This window comes from Brachyhypopomus gauderio, chromosome 14 (assembly GCF_052324685.1).
Source record: "Brachyhypopomus gauderio isolate BG-103 chromosome 14, BGAUD_0.2, whole genome shotgun sequence".
NCBI classification, from domain to species: domain Eukaryota; kingdom Metazoa; phylum Chordata; class Actinopteri; order Gymnotiformes; family Hypopomidae; genus Brachyhypopomus; species Brachyhypopomus gauderio.
Genome location: NC_135224.1, coordinates 16,184,354 through 16,203,710, shown reverse-complemented (window position 1 = coordinate 16,203,710; position 19,357 = coordinate 16,184,354). Strand labels below are relative to the sequence as shown.

Here is a 19,357-nt window from a genome sequence, read left to right as displayed (position 1 = left end):
TAGAACAACTGTTGACTTTGTGTTTTTTTACTGTTTCACAAATATTTAAATTGTTGTTGAAGCTGCAGCATTGATGCAAATGTAATAATTATAATTAAAAAATGTGTGAATATTATAATTTGACCTTCAGGTCCTTATTTTTAGAAGTATTTGTGGATGTTGTGAGAATCCGGCAGACAATACTTCCTAGGGTCATTATATTCAGTGTAATATCAGTCAAACGCTCTCACACATAAATACAGATAATGAAGCACTGTAACTGTAAGGAAGGATGCCAAGGGCTATTGAAAACAGCCAGATGTTTATTTGCAGGTTGACACATGGTATCATTTCCATTGTATGGAAATGGAGAGGTCTTTTCCTCCTATCTCTCTTTCTCTGCCTTTCACACACTCACACACACAGACTCTCTCTCTCTTACACACACAGACACACACACACACATGCACGCGCGTACATACACACGCGCATACTCACCTTTAATGTAAAGACGTCAGTCTCCTGTGATATAAAAATACCAGAGAGATCAAAGTCACAAACTCTCTCACACCCTAAGGAAGACGATCAATGTTGAGGTTCAGTAAACAGAGGCTGATTGCACTCCTGAATCCCTGAATCTCTTGGTAGGCAAGTCAATTATTAACCCTGTCTGATAATGTTACATCAATACAAGAACATCAGCTCTTTATCAAGGAAACCTATTAAGTAAAAACAACTCAAGAAGCAAGTAGACAAATCTTAATTTGTGTTAATCAATGTTCACCTTCATGTGTAAAAATGTGCAATACTGTTCCCTTCATTGTGATTCTGTCTTATGCTCTGTCTCTTTCGGTCTATACTGGTCTGCTTACGCTGGTGCTGGTCCAGATTGCCACCTCAGTTTCATCTTCTTGCTTTGGTTCCTTTTCCAACATCCTTCAGTTTACCCCAAATAGTCCACATACTATTGTGCTGTACCGTTTTGTAGAAAATTCCCGACCAAAGAATGTAGCATGACAGTTTCTCACTCAGCTGTATATTTTACGTGCAGTAATGCTTTTCCAACAGGAAACAATCGTTACTTCTGTCTGAGTGACAGTAAGGGATGGTTGTGGATGTTTAAATAATGGAAAATGTCCTCTGAATATTCTACATGAAGTATGTGGTTTCAGTTGAATGCATGAGCCAAAAATGACCTTGCTGTCCCTGTAGTCACTAGGTCTTCTGCTTCATCAGAGATGGTTCACCATGCTAATGATGTCTATATTGTTGTGGTTTTTGTTGTTTAGTTTTTTCTTTTTTCTATAACATGGTGTTTGTGTGTTTAGCAGTTTCATTTAATCGTGATTGTAGTTGTAATACCGATAGTATATAACATTTATTCATGATATGATCCAGTATTTATGCAAGCAGTGAAGTAATTGTTTTGTAGAATCATTTAGCATTACATGTAGTGTGAATTTCTGGATGTGACTTCTAGTTTGTCATGGGAGGGTTTCTCATGGTCCTACATGCTTTGAGTGACATCTGCGGCTCCACCCAGAGCACAAACGTTTGAATAGACTCTGAGTAGCTAATTAACTTTTCTTTTTTTTTTTTTTTTTGCAAACCTCTAATGTTTCAAGTCCCTTTAGTTCTTATGCACCCTAAATATTCCTTTTTGCTATTTTAACAATGATTTCTCTTATGAAACTGCAAAACCTGTAGTTCACTTATGTAATACAAAATATCACAGACAAAAGTGCTATTATTAAATATCTAATCAGGGAAATAAGATTAGTTATAGAAGCAGGAGAAAATGTCTGATGGCTTTATTTACCCAGCCACCACCATGATCTTGACCTGATCAAGCATTTAAACAAATAGGCCTAAACAAAACAATAAGAGAATAGCAGGACCTCTGTATTTTGACCTCACCTGAACTTTGAGACATTTCTGAACCATGAGGAAGCAGACAGAACCATTCTCAAATTATTCAAAATTATTCAGTGAACAGCACAGGATTATATTTAACCTTTATTTATAGCATCTCCAAGTAATAAATATACATTTCAAAAGTACAATGATCTACATTAATTTATTTCTCAATGCAGCCGCCACTACATGACATAAATAAATATGATTCATAATTACATGGTTTAAAAAAAACTATTTTTAGCAGCAACAAAAAAAGTTTGTGATTTGACCTTAGGCAATATATCTTCAGTTGAGGTGGAGCAGTGAAGGGACATCTGATTTGTGGTCAGTTTGTGCTATTTATTATCAGTGTTGTTCTTTAGGCTGGAGGGGATTGAGGTACTGATCAAACTCACTGCGGTCCAGCTGGTCTAACATGTCCACCCGGACCTGCTCCAGGTAAAACTCTAGTGATGGTCCTCCAGAGCACAGCACACATGCGCACACCTCTGTCCTTCGCCAGTCCCGAGGCTCTCCCCTCTGCTGCACTGCATGCTGGGAACTGTAGTACGGCTGGGATTCTGTTGAGCACATGGCTTGCTGCGGGTACGTGAAGGAAGAGTTCATGTACCCTGCTCCATCAGAGAACATCGCCCCTTCGCTTGGATATGTGGCTCCGTTCTGGGGAGTGGGGTGACCCGGGAAAGTCAGGCCAGGTGTGTGTGTGTATGGGTTGGAGAGAGCGTGTGTGTATGTGTGTGAATGTGTGTATGGATACTGGAGGCTTTGGTTTTGAAGCATGTAGCTGAGGTGGAGGTTGGAGGAGGCAGTGCTTTCGCTTGGAGGGGTCTTGCTGCCACGCCTGGTGGTCTTGCGTCGGCGGGGGCGGTACTTGTAGTTGGGGTGGTCGATGGTGTGCTGGACCCTCAGTCTCTCTGCCTCTTGCATGTAAGGACGCTTCTCAGCCAGAGACATAGCTTTCCATGTTTTACCTGTGAAGAGATAGAGCACAAGAGCTTAACTACCATGTTTAATACTAATAATACATTTCACTAGCACACTGCTGATCAGATCAATAGATTTATCAACCTGCATGTTTATCAACAAACACATGTTGGATATCTAAGTCTTCAAACTCTGTGTGTGTGTGTATGTGTGTGTGTGTGTGTGTGTGTGCGTGTGTGTGTGTGTGTGTGTGTGTGTGTGTGTGTGTGTGCGTGCGTGCGTGTGTGCGTGCGTGTGTGCGTGCTTACCAAGTATTTTACTGAGGTCAGTATTCTCCAGGTCAGGGTTAAGCTGCGCGAGACGTCTACGTTCTTCTTTCGTCCAGATGATAAAGGCGTTCAAGGGTCTTCTCACGCGCGTCTCCGTCGTAGGTTTGGCTTCCGGGCTTGAGCAGCTCAGCTCAGACTCCACCGACAACGGGCTTGAAGGCCGTGAGACGGGGGAGCGTGCCGTCAAAGAAGGCTCGTGCTGCTTAGGTGGCGCGTAATAACACTGTTCTTTCTCAAGCATCTCTTTCATCGCTCCCATCTCGAGACTAGGAAGCATTCTGTCAAAGTACATGATTGCCTTAAAAATTCCCCTGTGTCGACCCCAGAGGTCCAGAGTGACTTTAAGCGGCGCGCGGACCAATGGGCGGACAGAGGAGTGGATTAAAGGTGTGAAGCTTGACAGGTTTCCCACCTAAGTGATAACTCTCAAACTCGTGGTCGACCTACAATCCGAGACCGAGCATTAAAATCAAACTCGAAATTAAAGACAAAATCCTTTATAACCCGAACAAAATTTCAGAGTGTTTTGTGTAGATGACGTCCAATTTACATACGATCGCTTGACAGTAGTCAAATTAACTTCGACGATTGCAAATCAATCAACAAAAATAATACTCTACCGCATGTATTATTATTTTTATTAGAAATACTTAAAAGAAGGCTATTCAAGGACTGTATGTATTTTTTATTGTTACTGCCTCTGTTGGGCTTGTGGCGTCAACCTATTTTAAACCCCTTTACAGTGACCGTTCAATGACGTTGCTAACGCAGGCCTACGTCATTTACAAACAAATTATTTTGGCTGTTCGTATTTTAAACTTTTTACCTCCTTTTCATGGACTTTCAATACGCTCATTTTAACCAAGAACAAACAGTTCAAGTATTTTAATGTATAGTTTCTATGCATCAGTTGCTAGTTGTCAGTCCCACAGACGAGTTCATGTTCAGTGTAAATTCACACCACGTCTGGTGCCACGCAGGGTTTCAGTAGAACTTGCGTTTGACTGTTAACTAGGACACGATCACAGAATACAGTTCATAACATGTAGCCTATATATTCCGTTATAAACGTACGTAATTCCATGTTTGTGATGCTGGGTTGACTGAGACGTAAGAAGCATGTGTAAATGTTATACCGCTAACGATACGATTGCGCGTGGAAATGTGGGAAGGAAACTGGGGCCTGGACAGCGGGTTAGTGCACGTTTTCCTTGGGGAGTACACGGTGCTGGCGGTGGCGAAAATATTCGAGTTCTGAGCCTAAATGTAGTGACGGGTCTCCCTTGAAACAACGAGCTAATAACGAGTCTGTTTCTCTGCATTTACACTTTTTTATTTAGAAGTTCCGAAAAACTATGATGCGTCAAGAGCACTACACACAAGGATAATACAGCACAGGACGGAAAAAGATAAAAAGTGCTTTAGGTTTGTCTAGTGCACCTGTTGCTCTCGTGTGAGACTCCGATTTGGTAAGCTATGGCAGCCATAATAGAATCATGGACCGCGTTGACACCTTGATCAAACACAGTCATCCATTCAGAACTGGCTTCACAGTTAATTCAATGACTGGAGTCATCAGGGTTAGATTTTTATCTTACGGTCTGGCCCCATGTCTGCGCGTCGGCGCAGCGAAACCTGTTCCCCTCTGACAATGCAGAGACGAGTGTGCGTTAATCGATACGATTTAGGAATAATACATGTTAGACAGTCTAATGATACTGCGGGTAATCGAATTGATGCGGAGCGACTTTATCATCGAGTTCTCGAGACTCAGATGATTGAGTATTTGTTAATTGGAGGCTAATTTGATCTTCGATCAGCAGTAATGATTATGATGGAATGCCGTAAAGAGCTTTAAAGAAGAGCCCACGTAACTACATTAGAAGTCGTCACAGTGAGAACAGACATAAGAATTAAACTCATCAGTGGTGTAGTCTACTGTTCTTTTGTGCCACAATTAACAGCAAAAGGTTAGATTTCTGAACTGAAATGTGCATTACGTCAAATAGGTGGGATGATTAAAATGTCGATGTAGGCCTACATCCAATAAATAATATGGTTTGATTCTTTGACTAGTCATTTGAAGGATTCGTTGATGAAGCCAACAATATTGTACAATGTTATTACATGCACACTGATGATGAAACGTATGATCAAAGTTTAGTGTCTTGCTGGTAAAGAAATCATCAAAAATCCAAACGTCCTCCAACCAGTCTTATAGGCCTACATTTCCCAAATGTGAATTCACTTCTTATGTTGTAGGATTTTACATACGAAAGAGGGGAAATGTCAGTAGACCAATACACATTCTTTCACTGTCCTAATGCGTGTTTACACTAATAAATGATTCCCTTTTCATCTGAAAACTAGGCTTGTTCACGTGCTGTTGAATTTAAGATTGGAATCCACATATGAGCGTGAAAGCGAGCGCATGCCGCGCGCTGCCGTTAAGAGCGATAATGGGGTTAGTTAATTAGTACCAGCAGCTCAGCGTGACTAGAATAATGTTAGTTTCGGTAGACACTTTCGCAGATCCAGCAAATATCGTGGACTCTTTGAGCAAAGATTGCTGCTATTAAGAATATAACTTCGATCAAATTGTATCTAGTAAGTATGTTGAGATACACAATTATATACATTAATATAGAATAATATATCTGATGAATGCACCTTGATATACAATTACAATTAATAAAATATGATAATAAATATTATGCAGTAACACACAAATGCACACACACACTCACATAGGTTTGTGTGTGTGTGTGTGTGTGTGTGTGTGTGTGTGTGTGTGTGTGTGTGTGTGGTGTTTGTGCATGTGCGTATGTTGACTGTTGGCTCAAATCATTTGGAATGTGGTAATCCAGAGCTGGATTGTGTGTTATTGAATGGCCTCTGTGGTGTGTGAATGGGGATTGTCTTGAACACAATGTTCCATTGTATTGGACAGCAGTCATATATGTGACTGAGCAGAACAGTGTCAGAACAGAACAGAGCCAGAGTCTGGTAGGAGCTCTGGAGAGCCTACTACTCATACCTGCCTTAGAGATCACTCTTACTGGGATACGGTCTGGAAATACTGGGTCTGACAGAGCTGGTTGGATTTACACACTGGATAATAAGGAGTGAATAACCGGGCTGGTTCTGACTGGATGGTTTGACTGTACACTCAGAGAGTGTGGAGACAACGTCTGTGTGAGCTTACAGCAATAACAGACTTTTTCGAGGGATGTTTTATATTTACAAGCTGCCTGATTTTATCTGTTTGTGTAATGTGTGTAGATCCAGAGTGTGTGTATTATTAAAGACCGGCCTTACAAACTTCTTCAGATGTGAAAAGCCATGGTCTGTGTGCCAGGTTGCTTGTAAGTCTGGAGGAAACTAAAAGAAGGGACACAGTTTGTTTAATGCCATATGTAGTGTCACATTTCCGTAGACAGCTTTATCACATGCAGTCTATGTGTGTGTGTGTGTGTGTGTGAGATACTACAGCACTTCCATATAGTGCTGCATTAAATGGGCATTGTGTTTGTATCACTGCAGCATTGTGATTGTGTCAGCAGGTAGTGGAATCAGGTAGGTAAACAGACAGTATTCGCTTCGTCTTCTCTCCCTGTTTTTCTCCACCTGATAAGCAGGTGAGTATGAACACAGCCTGAGTGTATTGGCCCACGCCCCCTCCTCAAACAGGAGTCTAGTCTGTAAGACACAAACACACAGACACACAGACCCAGACACATGCATGCATGCACACGCGCGCACACACACACACACACACACACACACACACACTGAGGATTACAAGACCCCTGGGGCACTGTGCTCTCGCAGAGTCCTCATTAGAGAAACACAATGACACCCCACCTCCTAAAGTACATAATAAAGCTACACACAAACACACATACCTGAAAGGTGAACAATGTATCGAAATCTGAACTAATTTTGTAATTTCTAAATTTCTAAACTCCCAAAGGAATGGGGTGGGGTGATTGACTGTCCATGAAGTATGAAATGAAAAATACCTCATACCCTGAATAATAAACCACTGACTCAGTATAAAGAGCATTTCCTTATTCAGGCTCACAGAAGACCTCCCACTGACCCTTCACTTAATTCCATTCTTGCAGCCTCAGCTGTAGGTGCAGTCCTGGAACAGTTTAGGATTTATAACTCACTAGCATTCAGTGCTAATGCGGAATTGTATTCTGGTTTGAGCATGTGATAAGGTGGCATTATCAGGCACTGGCCCTCCTGAAACTATTGTTCACCTCTCAACCAACTGTGATCCACTACTGTATGTCACAGCAGGCTACTGCACTGTATTCAGCCCTGATCTTAACACATAAGCATACAGAGGCATCCCTCACACACAGACACACTTTTATTGCCATTCTTGAGGGGATTTCCTATTAAATTACTGTATATTTGTTGTATTGCATTCTTTTAGTGAAAGTTGTATTTCATGAAAAAAGTACATTTGATTATTTGGGGATTACTTTGTCTACATGAACACAGCTTTATAAACTTGAATTGGTTAGTAAATTAACTATTTTTATGCAGGTAAGAGACTATATAGTGTTTGTTTCAGATAGCCTAAACAAGGCAACTCAAAATCCCAAGATTTGTTTCAAAACCTTTTACTCAATTATTGAGTCAAGCTTCTGTTCTTAGATCTAATTAAGCTACATAAATAAAGCAAAAGATGACCCACTGAGACAGATCAGTATTACATGGCACAAAGACTTTAATCAAACCCTATACTGTCTTGTTAGTTTCTCCACGTCGGAACCCGTGCAAAATTATTATTTTTGTTGCCTATGATATGATCTATAGCGTATACCTTTATTTTGCAATTTACCTTATCAAATAACTGTATAGTTGAAGTCACAGGTAATAGACCTGCAAACCCGCGCTCAGATGACTTTTTCACTCTCACACGAACGCACGCGCGCGCGCGCGCCCGTACGCACGTACACGCGAATGTGGGTTAGTATTGTCAGTCTCACAGCGCATTCAAACTCCCCTCTCTGCTGCTTTGAAGATAAGCGCTGGTGTTCGCTCATAAACAGTGATTGTAGACTCGCTTTCCTGAGATTTTGATTTATTTAGAGAGTTTTGCTGAAAGGATTCGGGGCGCTTTTCCTGCCCTTTTCTGGCCATGTAAATATCTCCTCGCGCCGAGTCAGTTTATTATTGGCGGCAGGAAAACACTCCATCAAGCGCGTGACCCACCCTCGTATAACCCGCGCTTTCACCTCAAGGCCTCATATTGTAGACTGATATTCACACAAATGCACGGGTTTACGACAAAAAATAAAATTACACTGATTAATCTCAACATTTGATATGAAAATACTGATTTTTGTTTGAAAAACTTCTACGGCCATAAAGCTTTCGTTTTTTTCAGTATTACTGAACATTCAGCCGAAATCCGCGTCCTGTTAAAGGGTATAAAAAAGGAGAATTATTAGGTTTACGCAACATCTCTCCTCGGTCACACAGACACACATAACACAAACATGTGCTTCCTTCGATAAGTCAGCACAGCAGCAGGCTGAGGCCGTGTCCCTTATGACAATATCTGCAAGCATGCGCTATATATAGACGGTAGTGACCCTACAAATGGACAATAATGAAACATATTTGCAGAATGATTTATGTTCTCTTACAAAATTAACCGATATATGTAATCTATCCTATATGCCGCGGCTTTAATAAAGTTTGAAGTAATTTTTTTATTTACTGATGCCTAAACGTAACGCTTAAACAATGTAGGCAGACTGAAAACATCTAAAATATAAATATTAGTTTATAGTGTCAATAATGATCTTCTCGAGCAAAGTATAGTATATTAGGTACCAGTTGTTTTGTAGATGCAACTAGACAAGGCGCGTCAGATTATGTCTAATGATTAGTCAGGTAGGCTACGTTTTATTAGGTTTGGCGAACTATGACATATATAACCATTATTCCGTTACTTCTAAAGTAAATCTGATGGTATTCGGACAGAATCCAAAGAATGTGTCCAGTAGGTTACTGCGCTACGCCCGAGAGCATTTTATGAAGCCGTCGTAATACTCCTGAAAATATGCAGGATATGTGCCAATACTTTTGACGTTCCCTTCTGATTTCGCAAACACTTAGGAATTCTGGACATTCGAATCGAAATTTAATCGAATAGCGTAGTTCAGTGCCGACTGAAGGCGGAGGCCAGGATACAGCTGTAGATGAGTAAGACCACGCTCGCCGCCGCTTGCCTCGTCGTTCCACATACACACACAAAACAGACCCAGACCACTGCAGCTGGTTCCTGTTTTCAGACCCTAATAGTTCTTATTTTTCCCATTTCCCGCTCACCTGCTCTCAACATTGCTTCCCCACAAATTTTTCGGCGAGATACGCATCATTTTTTAACCATTAAGAAATGTCACATATGCAAATAATAGTAAAAAAAAAAACCAGCCATACATAATGTGTGATCGTGTGGACATTGTGTGTTCACATTCAACAGGCCTAGTCAAAGATCAGTGAAATATTTATTACTAGTGAATGTAAATAATAATACATATTTACACATTCAAGGATTATTCAACAAAATTGACACTGTGTGTGAATGAGTTACATGGAACGTTATGAACTATAGTACTCCAACAAGTCCTTGTCGGTGGGTTTCAGGATCTTTCTTTCTGCCATGTTCACTACCCAGCCCGGTGACAAACCAAAAAATATCTGTCGGGGGTCCTTCCGCTCTGCCAACATTTTGCACACTGTTTCCAATGAAGCGTCTGGTAAAGTGTAGCCGTACTTTTGTGCCAGCGCTTGCCGGGCAGCCTGAACCTTCTCTGGGCTGGCGAGGTAACCTCGGTTATTAGCGTCGGTGTAGTACAGGAGAAGGTCTTCACCAGGAAACATTCGCTTGGGTAGTGGTTGGCCAGTCATGAAAAACGGTACCGGTTTGATGAGGATCTCTGCAGCAAAACACACAAAATAGTTAGCCTGACTGACTGGGAATCGCAAACGAACAGTTAACGTTTACAAAAAGCCTTTAAGTAAATATCAGGCAAGTCCCTGTGTCTGCAGGGTTTTTTGGGAGCCAGTCCTGCAGAAAGACTGATTTCATTAAAGATGTGTGAAGTGTGAGCTTCATTAAAGTTCAGTGAAGATGTGTGGTTACTTGTGAATGACGCTTTGCGGGGTTAGAGCAGAAAACCTGTAGAGATTATTCCGGAACAGGCCTGAGGTAGTGACCAAAGGCCAGTAATCTCATGAATAATGAGGAAGTCTATACACCCTGTACTATGCTTATATCATTGCTGATATAGAAGAGTGTGAATCTATGGGTCTTCACTCACGTAAGCTGCGAGGGTCATAGTAGCTGGTTGTGATTACACCACCATTACGTTCCACTGCAGCAATAGATGCTTCAGATGCAAGCTGGACCTCAAGATTCACCTTAGCACAGAATATATCAGCTCCCTTGAACAGATGTGCACACACACAAACACAGAAAACACAGAGAAAGACATATTAAGTCAAAAGGAAGAGAACCTAATAGATCTAGAAGGGTGACATAAAATGTGACTAATGCTGCCCCCCTCTGGACAGTCTGACTCAGTGCATACACCAGCTTGGTGATGAAGAATGAGTGAAACATTCTGTGATCATCTGCCTTTTCAAGTCATCCTCCCTCTCCACCACACACCTCATCTACTAGATGGACTCCGTAGTCGCGTTTTAGAGGCTGGATGGTAATCCCTCTACTGTTGACCAGCTGGGTGAGGTCTATGGGCTGAGAGGGGTCCAGACGGCCCACATCTATCAAATACTGCAACCTCCGCAGAGACAGTGGTGGGTACTGCGGTCGTCGGCTGACAACACACACACACACACACACACACACACACACACACACACACACACACTCACACAGAGCGAGAGAGAGAGAGAGAGAGAGAGTGAGAGAGCGAGAGAGATTAGAACAGCGAAAAAATGGAATCACAAGAGCACAAACTGAACATTATTTACACCCCAGTGAGCAACAGTTCTGTGCAAGACACGTTTTTGTGCAACTCTGGGCAATATGCATGTCAAGTTACTCGGAAATTCTTATTTGCTATAATCTCAAATAGTCAGTTGTCCACACTCTGCAGCCCTAGGAAGCAGCATGGCTTTTAATCCTACCTCTGTCCCTCGTTGTAGCCATATTTAGGAATAATCAGGTAGAAAGGGGTCTGTCCTCCTTCAAAGCCCAGGCGGGGGCGGTTACCACGCTGTCGTTGACCTTTATGACCCCTCCCGCTCCGATTGCCACCATGCATGCCACGTCCCCGCCGCTTCTCCTGTGGAAGGACATTAAATCAGTGCAGACGCCATACTTTTGCATGGCAACATTTCAGGGTATGTGTGTGTGTGTGTGTATATATATATATATATATATATATATACATACACACATACACACACACGCATATATATATACATACACACACACACACACACACACACACACACACACACACACACACACACACACACACACACACACACCCACATTATTTATACACACACACACACACACCCACATTATTTATACACACACACTATACTATTACACAAAGAATAATGATGTTTATGCTTTGACAAAACTGCCTTGTTTTAGTAAGGAACATCAAATTCGTATACTGGACATTAAATGACCGGTCAATATGAGACATTTACATTTTACATAAAGGGCATTTTGCAGCGATTTACAAAGTGCTTTGCATCTTTTCACAGAATTCATCCTAGATAGTAGCATAGATATATCAGAAACCCTAAACTATAAGACATAAAGAAGATACATTACTGGAAACGAATTATTAGGTCTTAAAATACAGATAATGGGCTGGGGTAGGGAGGGTATTAAATCTCGGAGTATGTGTATAAGAGATTAAGTGCCTATTCCTGAATCTGCAAGTGGCAAACATGATTACATTTGGCTAACTAGCTAGTCACAATTCATCTTACCACTGCCTGACAGCGCAGATGGACTAGCAAGGATAACCCATGTGTATGATTGAATTGGTGGTCTTCTGACCCAAATTTAAAGCTAAAACGTAATGAATAAATGCCCTTTTTAGAATGCACATTTTGATAGCTACAGCGTACGTTGTAAATATTGTAAGCTAGCTAGCTAACTGAAACCTGTATCTGTTGGTTTTGAATAGCTAGCTAGCTAAAAAGGTAACCGTTTTTTTTTAGACTAAAGGGATCATCGCTTGAACTTACATTTTTCCTTGCACCAGGATTTGGTCGAAGATTGGCTAATGTTATCCGTGGCAAATTTTTCACAATATCTACAGTTTTCCCACCGATAGTCTTAGACACAGACATTTGCTTTACTTTTCATTTGCTAGCCGACTTTCAAGGGCAAGTATGGCGGACACACACGTGGTACAGCGCACCGGAAAAACATCTAGATAGTGTACACGCTCTGGCAGATAGTGGAATCACCAGTCTGGGATGAGCACTCATTCAGACATTTTATTCTGTAGAACAAACTCGGATCAAAAGCATCATACAATAATAGGGTCATTCCAAAGTGCAACTTGTTGGCTTTCAGAAACACTAAAATAAAAAATAAAAAACCATTGTGGAAACAAAGTAAATGTTACTTTTATTGAGCAAGCACAGGGGAAAATATGGAATCACTCAATTCTGAGGAAAAAAATATGGAATCACTCAATTCTTAGTAAAAAATAAGGACACATCCAGTCAATTTCCTTCTCCTAAATCAACACCTGCCTCAGATTAGAGCTGTTCTTTAGTCTGCAGTAAAAACCTGCAGTCATGACACCTTGGAGGGCTGCTGAACGAAGTGGAGTAGAACCATGACCCCAACAAGAGAAATGTCTCTTGAAACAAAAGATTGTGAAACTTCTTGAAGAAGGTAACTTCACGCATGGTTGCTAAAGATGTGAGCTGTTCACTGTCAGCTCTATCCAAGATATGGACCAAATACAGACAGCATGGAATGGTTGTTAAAGCCAAGTGTACTGGTAGACAAAGAATTTAAAACTGAAAAAGTACAACTAAACAGATGAAGCATAAATGGGAGGAAGCTGGAGCCAATGTATGTGACCGAACCATAAGAAATCACCTAAAGGAAATGGGATTTCAATACAGGAAAGCTAAAAGAAAACCATCATTGACACCTAAACAGAAAAGAACTAGACTGCAATGGGCTAAGGAGAGGCAATCATGGACTGTGGATGTGGATGAAAGTTATCTTCAGTGATGAGTCAAGAATCTGCATTGGACAAGGTGATGATGCTGGAACTTTTGTTTGGTGCCGTTCCAGTGAGATTTATAAAGAGGACTGCCTGAACAAAACAACCAAATGTCCACAGTCCTTGATGATATGGGGCTGCATGTCAGGCAAAGGCACTGGGGAGATGACTGTGGTTAATTCTTCTATCAATGCACAAGTTTACATTGATATTTTGGACAGTTTTCTCATCCCTTCAATTGAACAGATGTTTGAAGATGATTAAATAATTTTCCAAGATGACAATGCATCGTGCCACAGGGCAAAAACAGTGAAGGCATTCCTTGGAGAAAGACACATTCAGTCGATGTCATGGCCTGCAAATAGTCCAGATCTCAACCCAATTTAAACAATGGTCCACAAGTAGACTCCGGCCTGCAAAGCTGATCTGGCAACTGGTATCAGAGAGTTGGCACCAAATTGATGAAGAATACTGTTTGTCACTCATCAAGTCCATGCGCCTCAGACTGCAAGCCGTAATAAAAGCCAAAGGTGGTGCAACTAAATACTAGTGATGTATTTTGAATGATCTTTTATCTGTTTTTCATGATTCCATATTTTTTTCCTCAGAATTCAATGATTCCATATTTTTCTCCTTGTGCTTGCTCAATAAAAGTAGCATTTACTTATTATTGCGAGGGGTTGTAGTAATGTCTGAAAATAGAGTACACATTTAAACATTTAGATAGGACAGTAACGTCTGATAATAGAGTACACATTTAAACTTTTAGATAGTATAGTAACGTCTGAAAATACACACTGAAATGCATCTAAGCATTGCACGTAAAGTAACCGTATACAATCATAACAGCATGCTAGGTGAAAAAAGTTGTTGCTCGATGGTAAAAATTTCTGAATTAACACATTTGTTGCACATAATTGCAAAGCCATTCAAAATCGCGTGGATAGCAGAATGTCTGTTTACTAGTTTTCTGTGGCTGTCTTTGCCATTATCCTCTCGAAAATACATAAATCTGGAGATGCCGGGGATTGAACCCGGGGCCTCATACATGCAAAGCATGCGCTCTACCACTGAGCTACATCCCCTTGTGGACAAGAGTGTCAGATGTTTCTACCTCGTATTTGTATATATATATATATATATATATATATATATATATATATATATATATATATATATATATATATATATATATATATATATATATATATCTGTATCTATCTCTTATCTCTAAAGTTAACATACACTATGCCCCATGACTGTATCCACTGTACAAAATGTACATGAGCGATGAAGGTAACATTTGACGGTTCAGTTTTACATACTCATTGCAGCTACCTTGTTGCAAATACACTCAAAGGCTGTTGTAGCAAACCGACGTAGCTGTTAAACCAATAGCAGAGAGAGATCGGAGCACAGGCGGGACTTCCGCTGTCAATACCGGAGTTGTTGATTATGGTGGAGCGCTGATCCAGGATCAGCTACTTCAATCATGCACGGTCTATGCCTCATAGTGAGGAAGACGATCATCTGGACTGAGACCTGCTATCCTGTTAATACCGGAGATTAACGTGAAGGGTCTTGTATGCTTTTTGATTAGCCTGTCTTTTTAAACTCCATTAACTGAAGACACGTTAATCAGAAAGCTGTCAGTCTACGAATCTTGCATTATATTATCGGTGACCGATGTGGTCTTGTTTCTTCTTACGGTCATAACGTGCTGTGGACACAGACAGGCTGTATCAGTAGCCGTGGTCACCGCTTGGTAGCTATATAGTTAGCTAGGTGTTCAACCTCCATTTGTCTTTATTGAATGCCAACCAACAGTTCATTGCATGTGTGGTAATAATATGTCAGCACCGCTTCCCGCGATTGTCCCCGCTGCCCGCAAAGCTACAGCGGCGGTAAGTTACAGTACCAAGGTATGTAAAGCACAGATGTAAACAGGATAATGACATAGCCACTCTTTTGGGTTTACAGGTGATCTTCCTCCATGGCCTGGGAGACACAGGGTGAGCAACACACACCTGACTAAACTTCATAGGTGTTTGAAGTTCACAACAGTGCAGCATTACATTAATTAAAGATTTTTTTTTTACATTGTGTCCCTTGTTTAGTTATCGATTACTCTCATTTCAATCAGGCATGGTTGGGCTGAAGCTATGGCTGGAATCAGGACCCCTCACGTGAAGTACATTTGCCCTCATGCGTATGTACAATGTACATTCCACAATTATTAGCATTCATGCAGCCTGTCCTATGTTTGATATACATGCCACCCTCATTCTTTTTTCTGTCTTCATTCATTGTGCCAGACCGGTCATGCCAGTCACGCTCAACATGAACATGGCAATGCCCTCCTGGTGAGTCTCCGTTATGTGTTAGGATTTTTATCCAAATTCCTTAGATGTTGTATCTGAGGTCATAAAACTGTGACATGACTCAGGTTTGACATCATCGGACTGAGTCCAGACGCAGAGGAGGATGAGACAGGGATCAAAAAAGCTGCAGAGAACAGTATGTTCATCTTGTTTAGTTAAATGTGGTTATAAATGTGCTGGGTGGCTTATGAACACCTTTAATGTCTATTAATTACTGCAGTAAAAGCGCTGATTGATCAGGAGGTAAAGAATGGAATTCCATCTCACCGGATTTTACTTGGTGGCTTTTCTCAGGTGAGGATTCTTAGTGAATGTTGTGTCTTTGAAATCTTTTACACACATATATACATGCATTACAGTGCTGGGGTGTGCTTTTAATTATTAGTAAATTGTTTCTTATAATGTCTTTGTGTGTGTAGGGTGGTGCACTTTCTCTTTATACAGCACTCACTACTCATCAGAAACTTGCAGGTGTTGTTGCTCTGAGCTGCTGGCTGCCCCTCAGGAATACGCTCTCTAAGGTACAGCCTATGGTACATATTGTGTGTAGCTGTATATGTGTGTGTAATGGTCCTTCCTTCTCTGATACTAGTGAATAGAGGAGTTATTTTTGATGCTTTTCATTTTTTAATGTAGCTTGTATGTAAACCTGTGTGCTGTCTCTGAATTGCACGCTCTCTCTCTGTGTCTTCCTCTCTGTCCATCTTTCTGTTTCTATAGTCAGTCCTTGGCAGTAATAAGGAACTACCCGTTCTACAGTGTCATGGGGAGGCAGATCCTCTGGTTCCTCTGATCTTTGGCTGTCTTACAGTGGAGAAACTTAAGACCATGCTCAACCCCAACAGCGTCACTTTCACAACATACCCCAGGGTGACCCACAGTGCCTGCCCAGAGGTCTGCCTCATGCCTGTTCATCGTATACTTTGATGTTTTTAAAAAATGAGGAGCATATTTGGAAGTTTTAAAAACAAAACCTTTTCTTTTCCGTTTCACTCAACAGGAAATGATGGATATAAAACAATTCATTGAGAAGCAGCTTCCTCCAATTGACTAATCAGTAATGTCTAATTGATGATTTGTACTGATCAATAAGGTCAAGCTCTCTGTAGCTGCTATTTCTTCATTTGATTGTACTACATGCAGCTGAACACACCCAAACCTCAACTTGAACTAATCCTGATGGTAGTAAAAATCTTAGTTTACTTGACAGTAACCATACTGGACTATACTGGACTTATGCAGGACCTCTGTGACTTTAAAACCCCCAGCCACGAACACCGTTGCCATAGTAACTTTTGACCTTGTGACATTGAAAACTTGCTCAGGCTAAGGTTTGGTTGCCATAGACATGTCACCTGTCAAAAAGAGTTTCTGTGACTACTGTAGGGCTCATGTAACACAGCAGTCAGGACTGTAGGGCATTAGCAAATAAAGTCATTTGATTATACAACAGTGGGGGGGGGTGGGGGGGGTGATATCATGAATAAAAGACATGAAAGGATGCCACGACAGAGTTTCAGTTTTGTGTGAAATGCCTTGAGATACATGTTTATGTATTCTGGCCTATTACTCAGCAGTTTGTTGCATTTATAAAGAAATCCTGCATGCTAGCACACCTACAATGCCATTTAAAACAAGAACAGAAGTGAAAATCGTGGCCTTGTTTGTTCCTACACTTGTGTAGCTGAACTAGTGTGTAGTACTACAGTGTGTACAGTAGTGTCTGCGTACTAGTTATTTGTGGTGTACAAAGCTGTTCTACACTGAATTGGAGAGTAGTTATAAAAAATAAAAAACAAAAAAAAAAACACAGCAGCCATTAAAGCAAGAAGTGTATGCTCTAACCTGGGCTCTCTGATCTTTTAATGTGGACCTGCAAATTCTGAATGGGTATTACAAGTATGTACAAACGTAACTGAAATAAACGAACCCATGTAAATGTAGCTTTACCAGTTAGTCAATGAAATGGTTTGTCATATGCAGCCTGTACATTCAGTGATTGTTTGATGAGCTCCCATTTCTGTTAAATTGTAGTTGCCCCAACGCATGCGTAACGCATTCAATTACAAGTGGAAACGACATAACACATTTGGTGACAAAATGCATGAGCCGCTGTTGTTGCCATTGTGTTCTGCACCTTTTGATCTTTGAACTGTACCTTTTTTCCAATGTGGGATGCTTGAAAATACTGAGCTCTTTTTACAGACGGTGGTTGGATCTCTTAAATTTCCCAATGATTCCTCTTCACGTTATGAAAGTAATTATACTGACACCTAGTGGCCTGGAGTTTTCAGAAATTCTAGTCTACTAAGGGTGTACTCACACTAGTCACGGTTTGCTGGTTCCGTGCTGGGGCCCGGTTATCCCCCCTCCCCACTCCCCCTCTGGCCTGCACTCACACTGGCTTCATCAAACCATCAACACAGAAACACTGGCAAATGTTTGTGCTTTATTATTGATTTACCTCTCTTCATACAGTCAAACCCGTATTCACAAGTGAATGTATCAAACGCATTCTCTGAACTTCAAAAACATGCATGATGTCATAAATATAAGATCAAAAATCTGAGTTTGGTCCATAGATCTATTTCAGTTCTGCTTTAATGTATCTGTGTATGTGTGTGACAGATAGATATGTAAATCTGTTTAATATGTATTCATAAGTTTCTCTTTTCTAATATAATTGAAAGCACCTTGATTTGTAGTGAACTTTATATTAAGAACATCTATATTCTAATCCAGGTTCTCTATATTTATAGCAAGGCACAAGTATGAGGCTGCCATTTCAGTGCTCTATGCACAAGTGTGGCAGGAAAAAAAATATTAATATATCTTCATATCATCTCTGAATCCCTAACACCAAAGCACAATACTACAATTTCCCTTTTCAACCAATATCTAATAATTTTGTGGACTCAAAGTGTTATAAAAATACATGAGAACCTTATTACAGTACATAGGGTCGTGGTAAAGTGGGAATGTGTAGAGCTTGTCAATGTTTCCAAGTTTAGCCTGATGCAGAGCTGTCTAGGTGTAGAGCAGTTTTAATATTCTGACATTTTATAAAGGTTTTGACTGCATTGTGTTGGATGGGTTTACTGGCCAACAGGTTGTTCTAGGCTTTCGTTGACGTGTGTGCTAATAAGTGTTAAGCTGTGTTCATTGTAGCACACGGGTACACGTGTTAAGACTCGCTGGGCGGGTCAGGGGTCTCCAGGTTCTTCATCAGCTCGGCGTACATGCTTGAGTTCATGTAGCGTGGGTAGGAGTCTCGCTGCATCAGCGTGTATATCTGCTGCTGCGCGTCGTCGAAGGTTTGCGATGTTGGCTCCATCATGTTTTTGTTTATCACGTCTCGCACGCGAGAGTCCAGGCTCACCTAATTACACACAAACACAGGACAGGTGGCAAATGTAAAGGAAGTAATGTTGTTGTCCCCGTGAAACACTGCGTTCCCATTATGAGTCCAGTTGTCCTTCACCACTATCGGTTTGTGTGCTCGTCTATACTGGGATTGCATACATGCATCTCTTGATTCATGGCCATGAACTTCAAGCAC

General features: G+C 40.9%; 4 protein-coding genes and 1 non-coding gene across 9 annotated transcripts in view; 1 reads left to right on the top strand and 4 right to left on the bottom strand.

Annotated features, from left to right (window-relative positions):
* Positions 1-2,185: 2,185 nt before the first annotated feature.
* On the bottom strand, positions 2,186-3,441 carry sox32 (SRY-box transcription factor 32). Its single transcript, XM_076973351.1, has 2 exons — positions 3,129-3,441; positions 2,186-2,867 (listed from the first exon to the last, which is right to left on the bottom strand). The coding sequence occupies exons 1-2, from the start codon at positions 3,439-3,441 to the stop codon at positions 2,242-2,244; spliced, it is 939 nt and encodes a 312-aa protein (XP_076829466.1). The 3' UTR covers positions 2,186-2,241.
* A 6,225-nt stretch (positions 3,442-9,666) lies between these two features.
* Positions 9,667-12,613, bottom strand: mrpl15 (mitochondrial ribosomal protein L15). The gene is made up of 5 exons (XM_076973423.1): positions 12,417-12,613; positions 11,331-11,488; positions 10,852-11,017; positions 10,502-10,625; positions 9,667-10,117 (listed from the first exon to the last, which is right to left on the bottom strand). Exons 1-5 carry the CDS (start codon positions 12,519-12,521, stop codon positions 9,780-9,782), a joined length of 891 nt encoding a protein of 296 aa, XP_076829538.1. The 5' UTR covers positions 12,522-12,613; the 3' UTR covers positions 9,667-9,779.
* Positions 12,614-14,430: 1,817 nt separating this feature from the next.
* On the bottom strand, positions 14,431-14,502 carry trnaa-ugc (transfer RNA alanine (anticodon UGC)). Its single transcript has one exon. It is a non-coding gene; the product is annotated as a tRNA-Ala (tRNA).
* Positions 14,503-14,934: 432 nt separating this feature from the next.
* lypla1 (lysophospholipase 1) lies at positions 14,935-18,601 on the top strand. 2 transcript variants are annotated; one of them, XM_076972685.1, is made up of 9 exons: positions 14,935-15,321; positions 15,398-15,429; positions 15,561-15,626; positions 15,733-15,780; positions 15,864-15,934; positions 16,019-16,092; positions 16,218-16,319; positions 16,519-16,692; positions 16,799-18,601. In XM_076972685.1, exons 1-9 carry the CDS (start codon positions 15,253-15,255, stop codon positions 16,850-16,852), a joined length of 690 nt encoding a protein of 229 aa, XP_076828800.1. In that variant the 5' UTR covers positions 14,935-15,252; the 3' UTR covers positions 16,853-18,601. The 2 variants fall into 2 exon arrangements, with proteins under 2 accessions (XP_076828800.1, XP_076828801.1); XM_076972686.1 differs by having other exon boundaries at positions 15,535-15,626.
* The window catches only part of LOC143474989 (regulator of G-protein signaling 20-like), a 28,820-nt gene continuing 27,690 nt past the window's right edge, over positions 18,228-19,357 (bottom strand). For all 4 annotated transcript variants that reach the window (XM_076972681.1, XM_076972682.1, XM_076972684.1 and 1 more), the window contains one exon: positions 18,228-19,177. In XM_076972681.1, the coding sequence (XP_076828796.1) occupies positions 18,983-19,177 (195 nt within the window). In that variant the 3' untranslated portion in view covers positions 18,228-18,982. The remainder of the gene's footprint in view (positions 19,178-19,357) is intronic.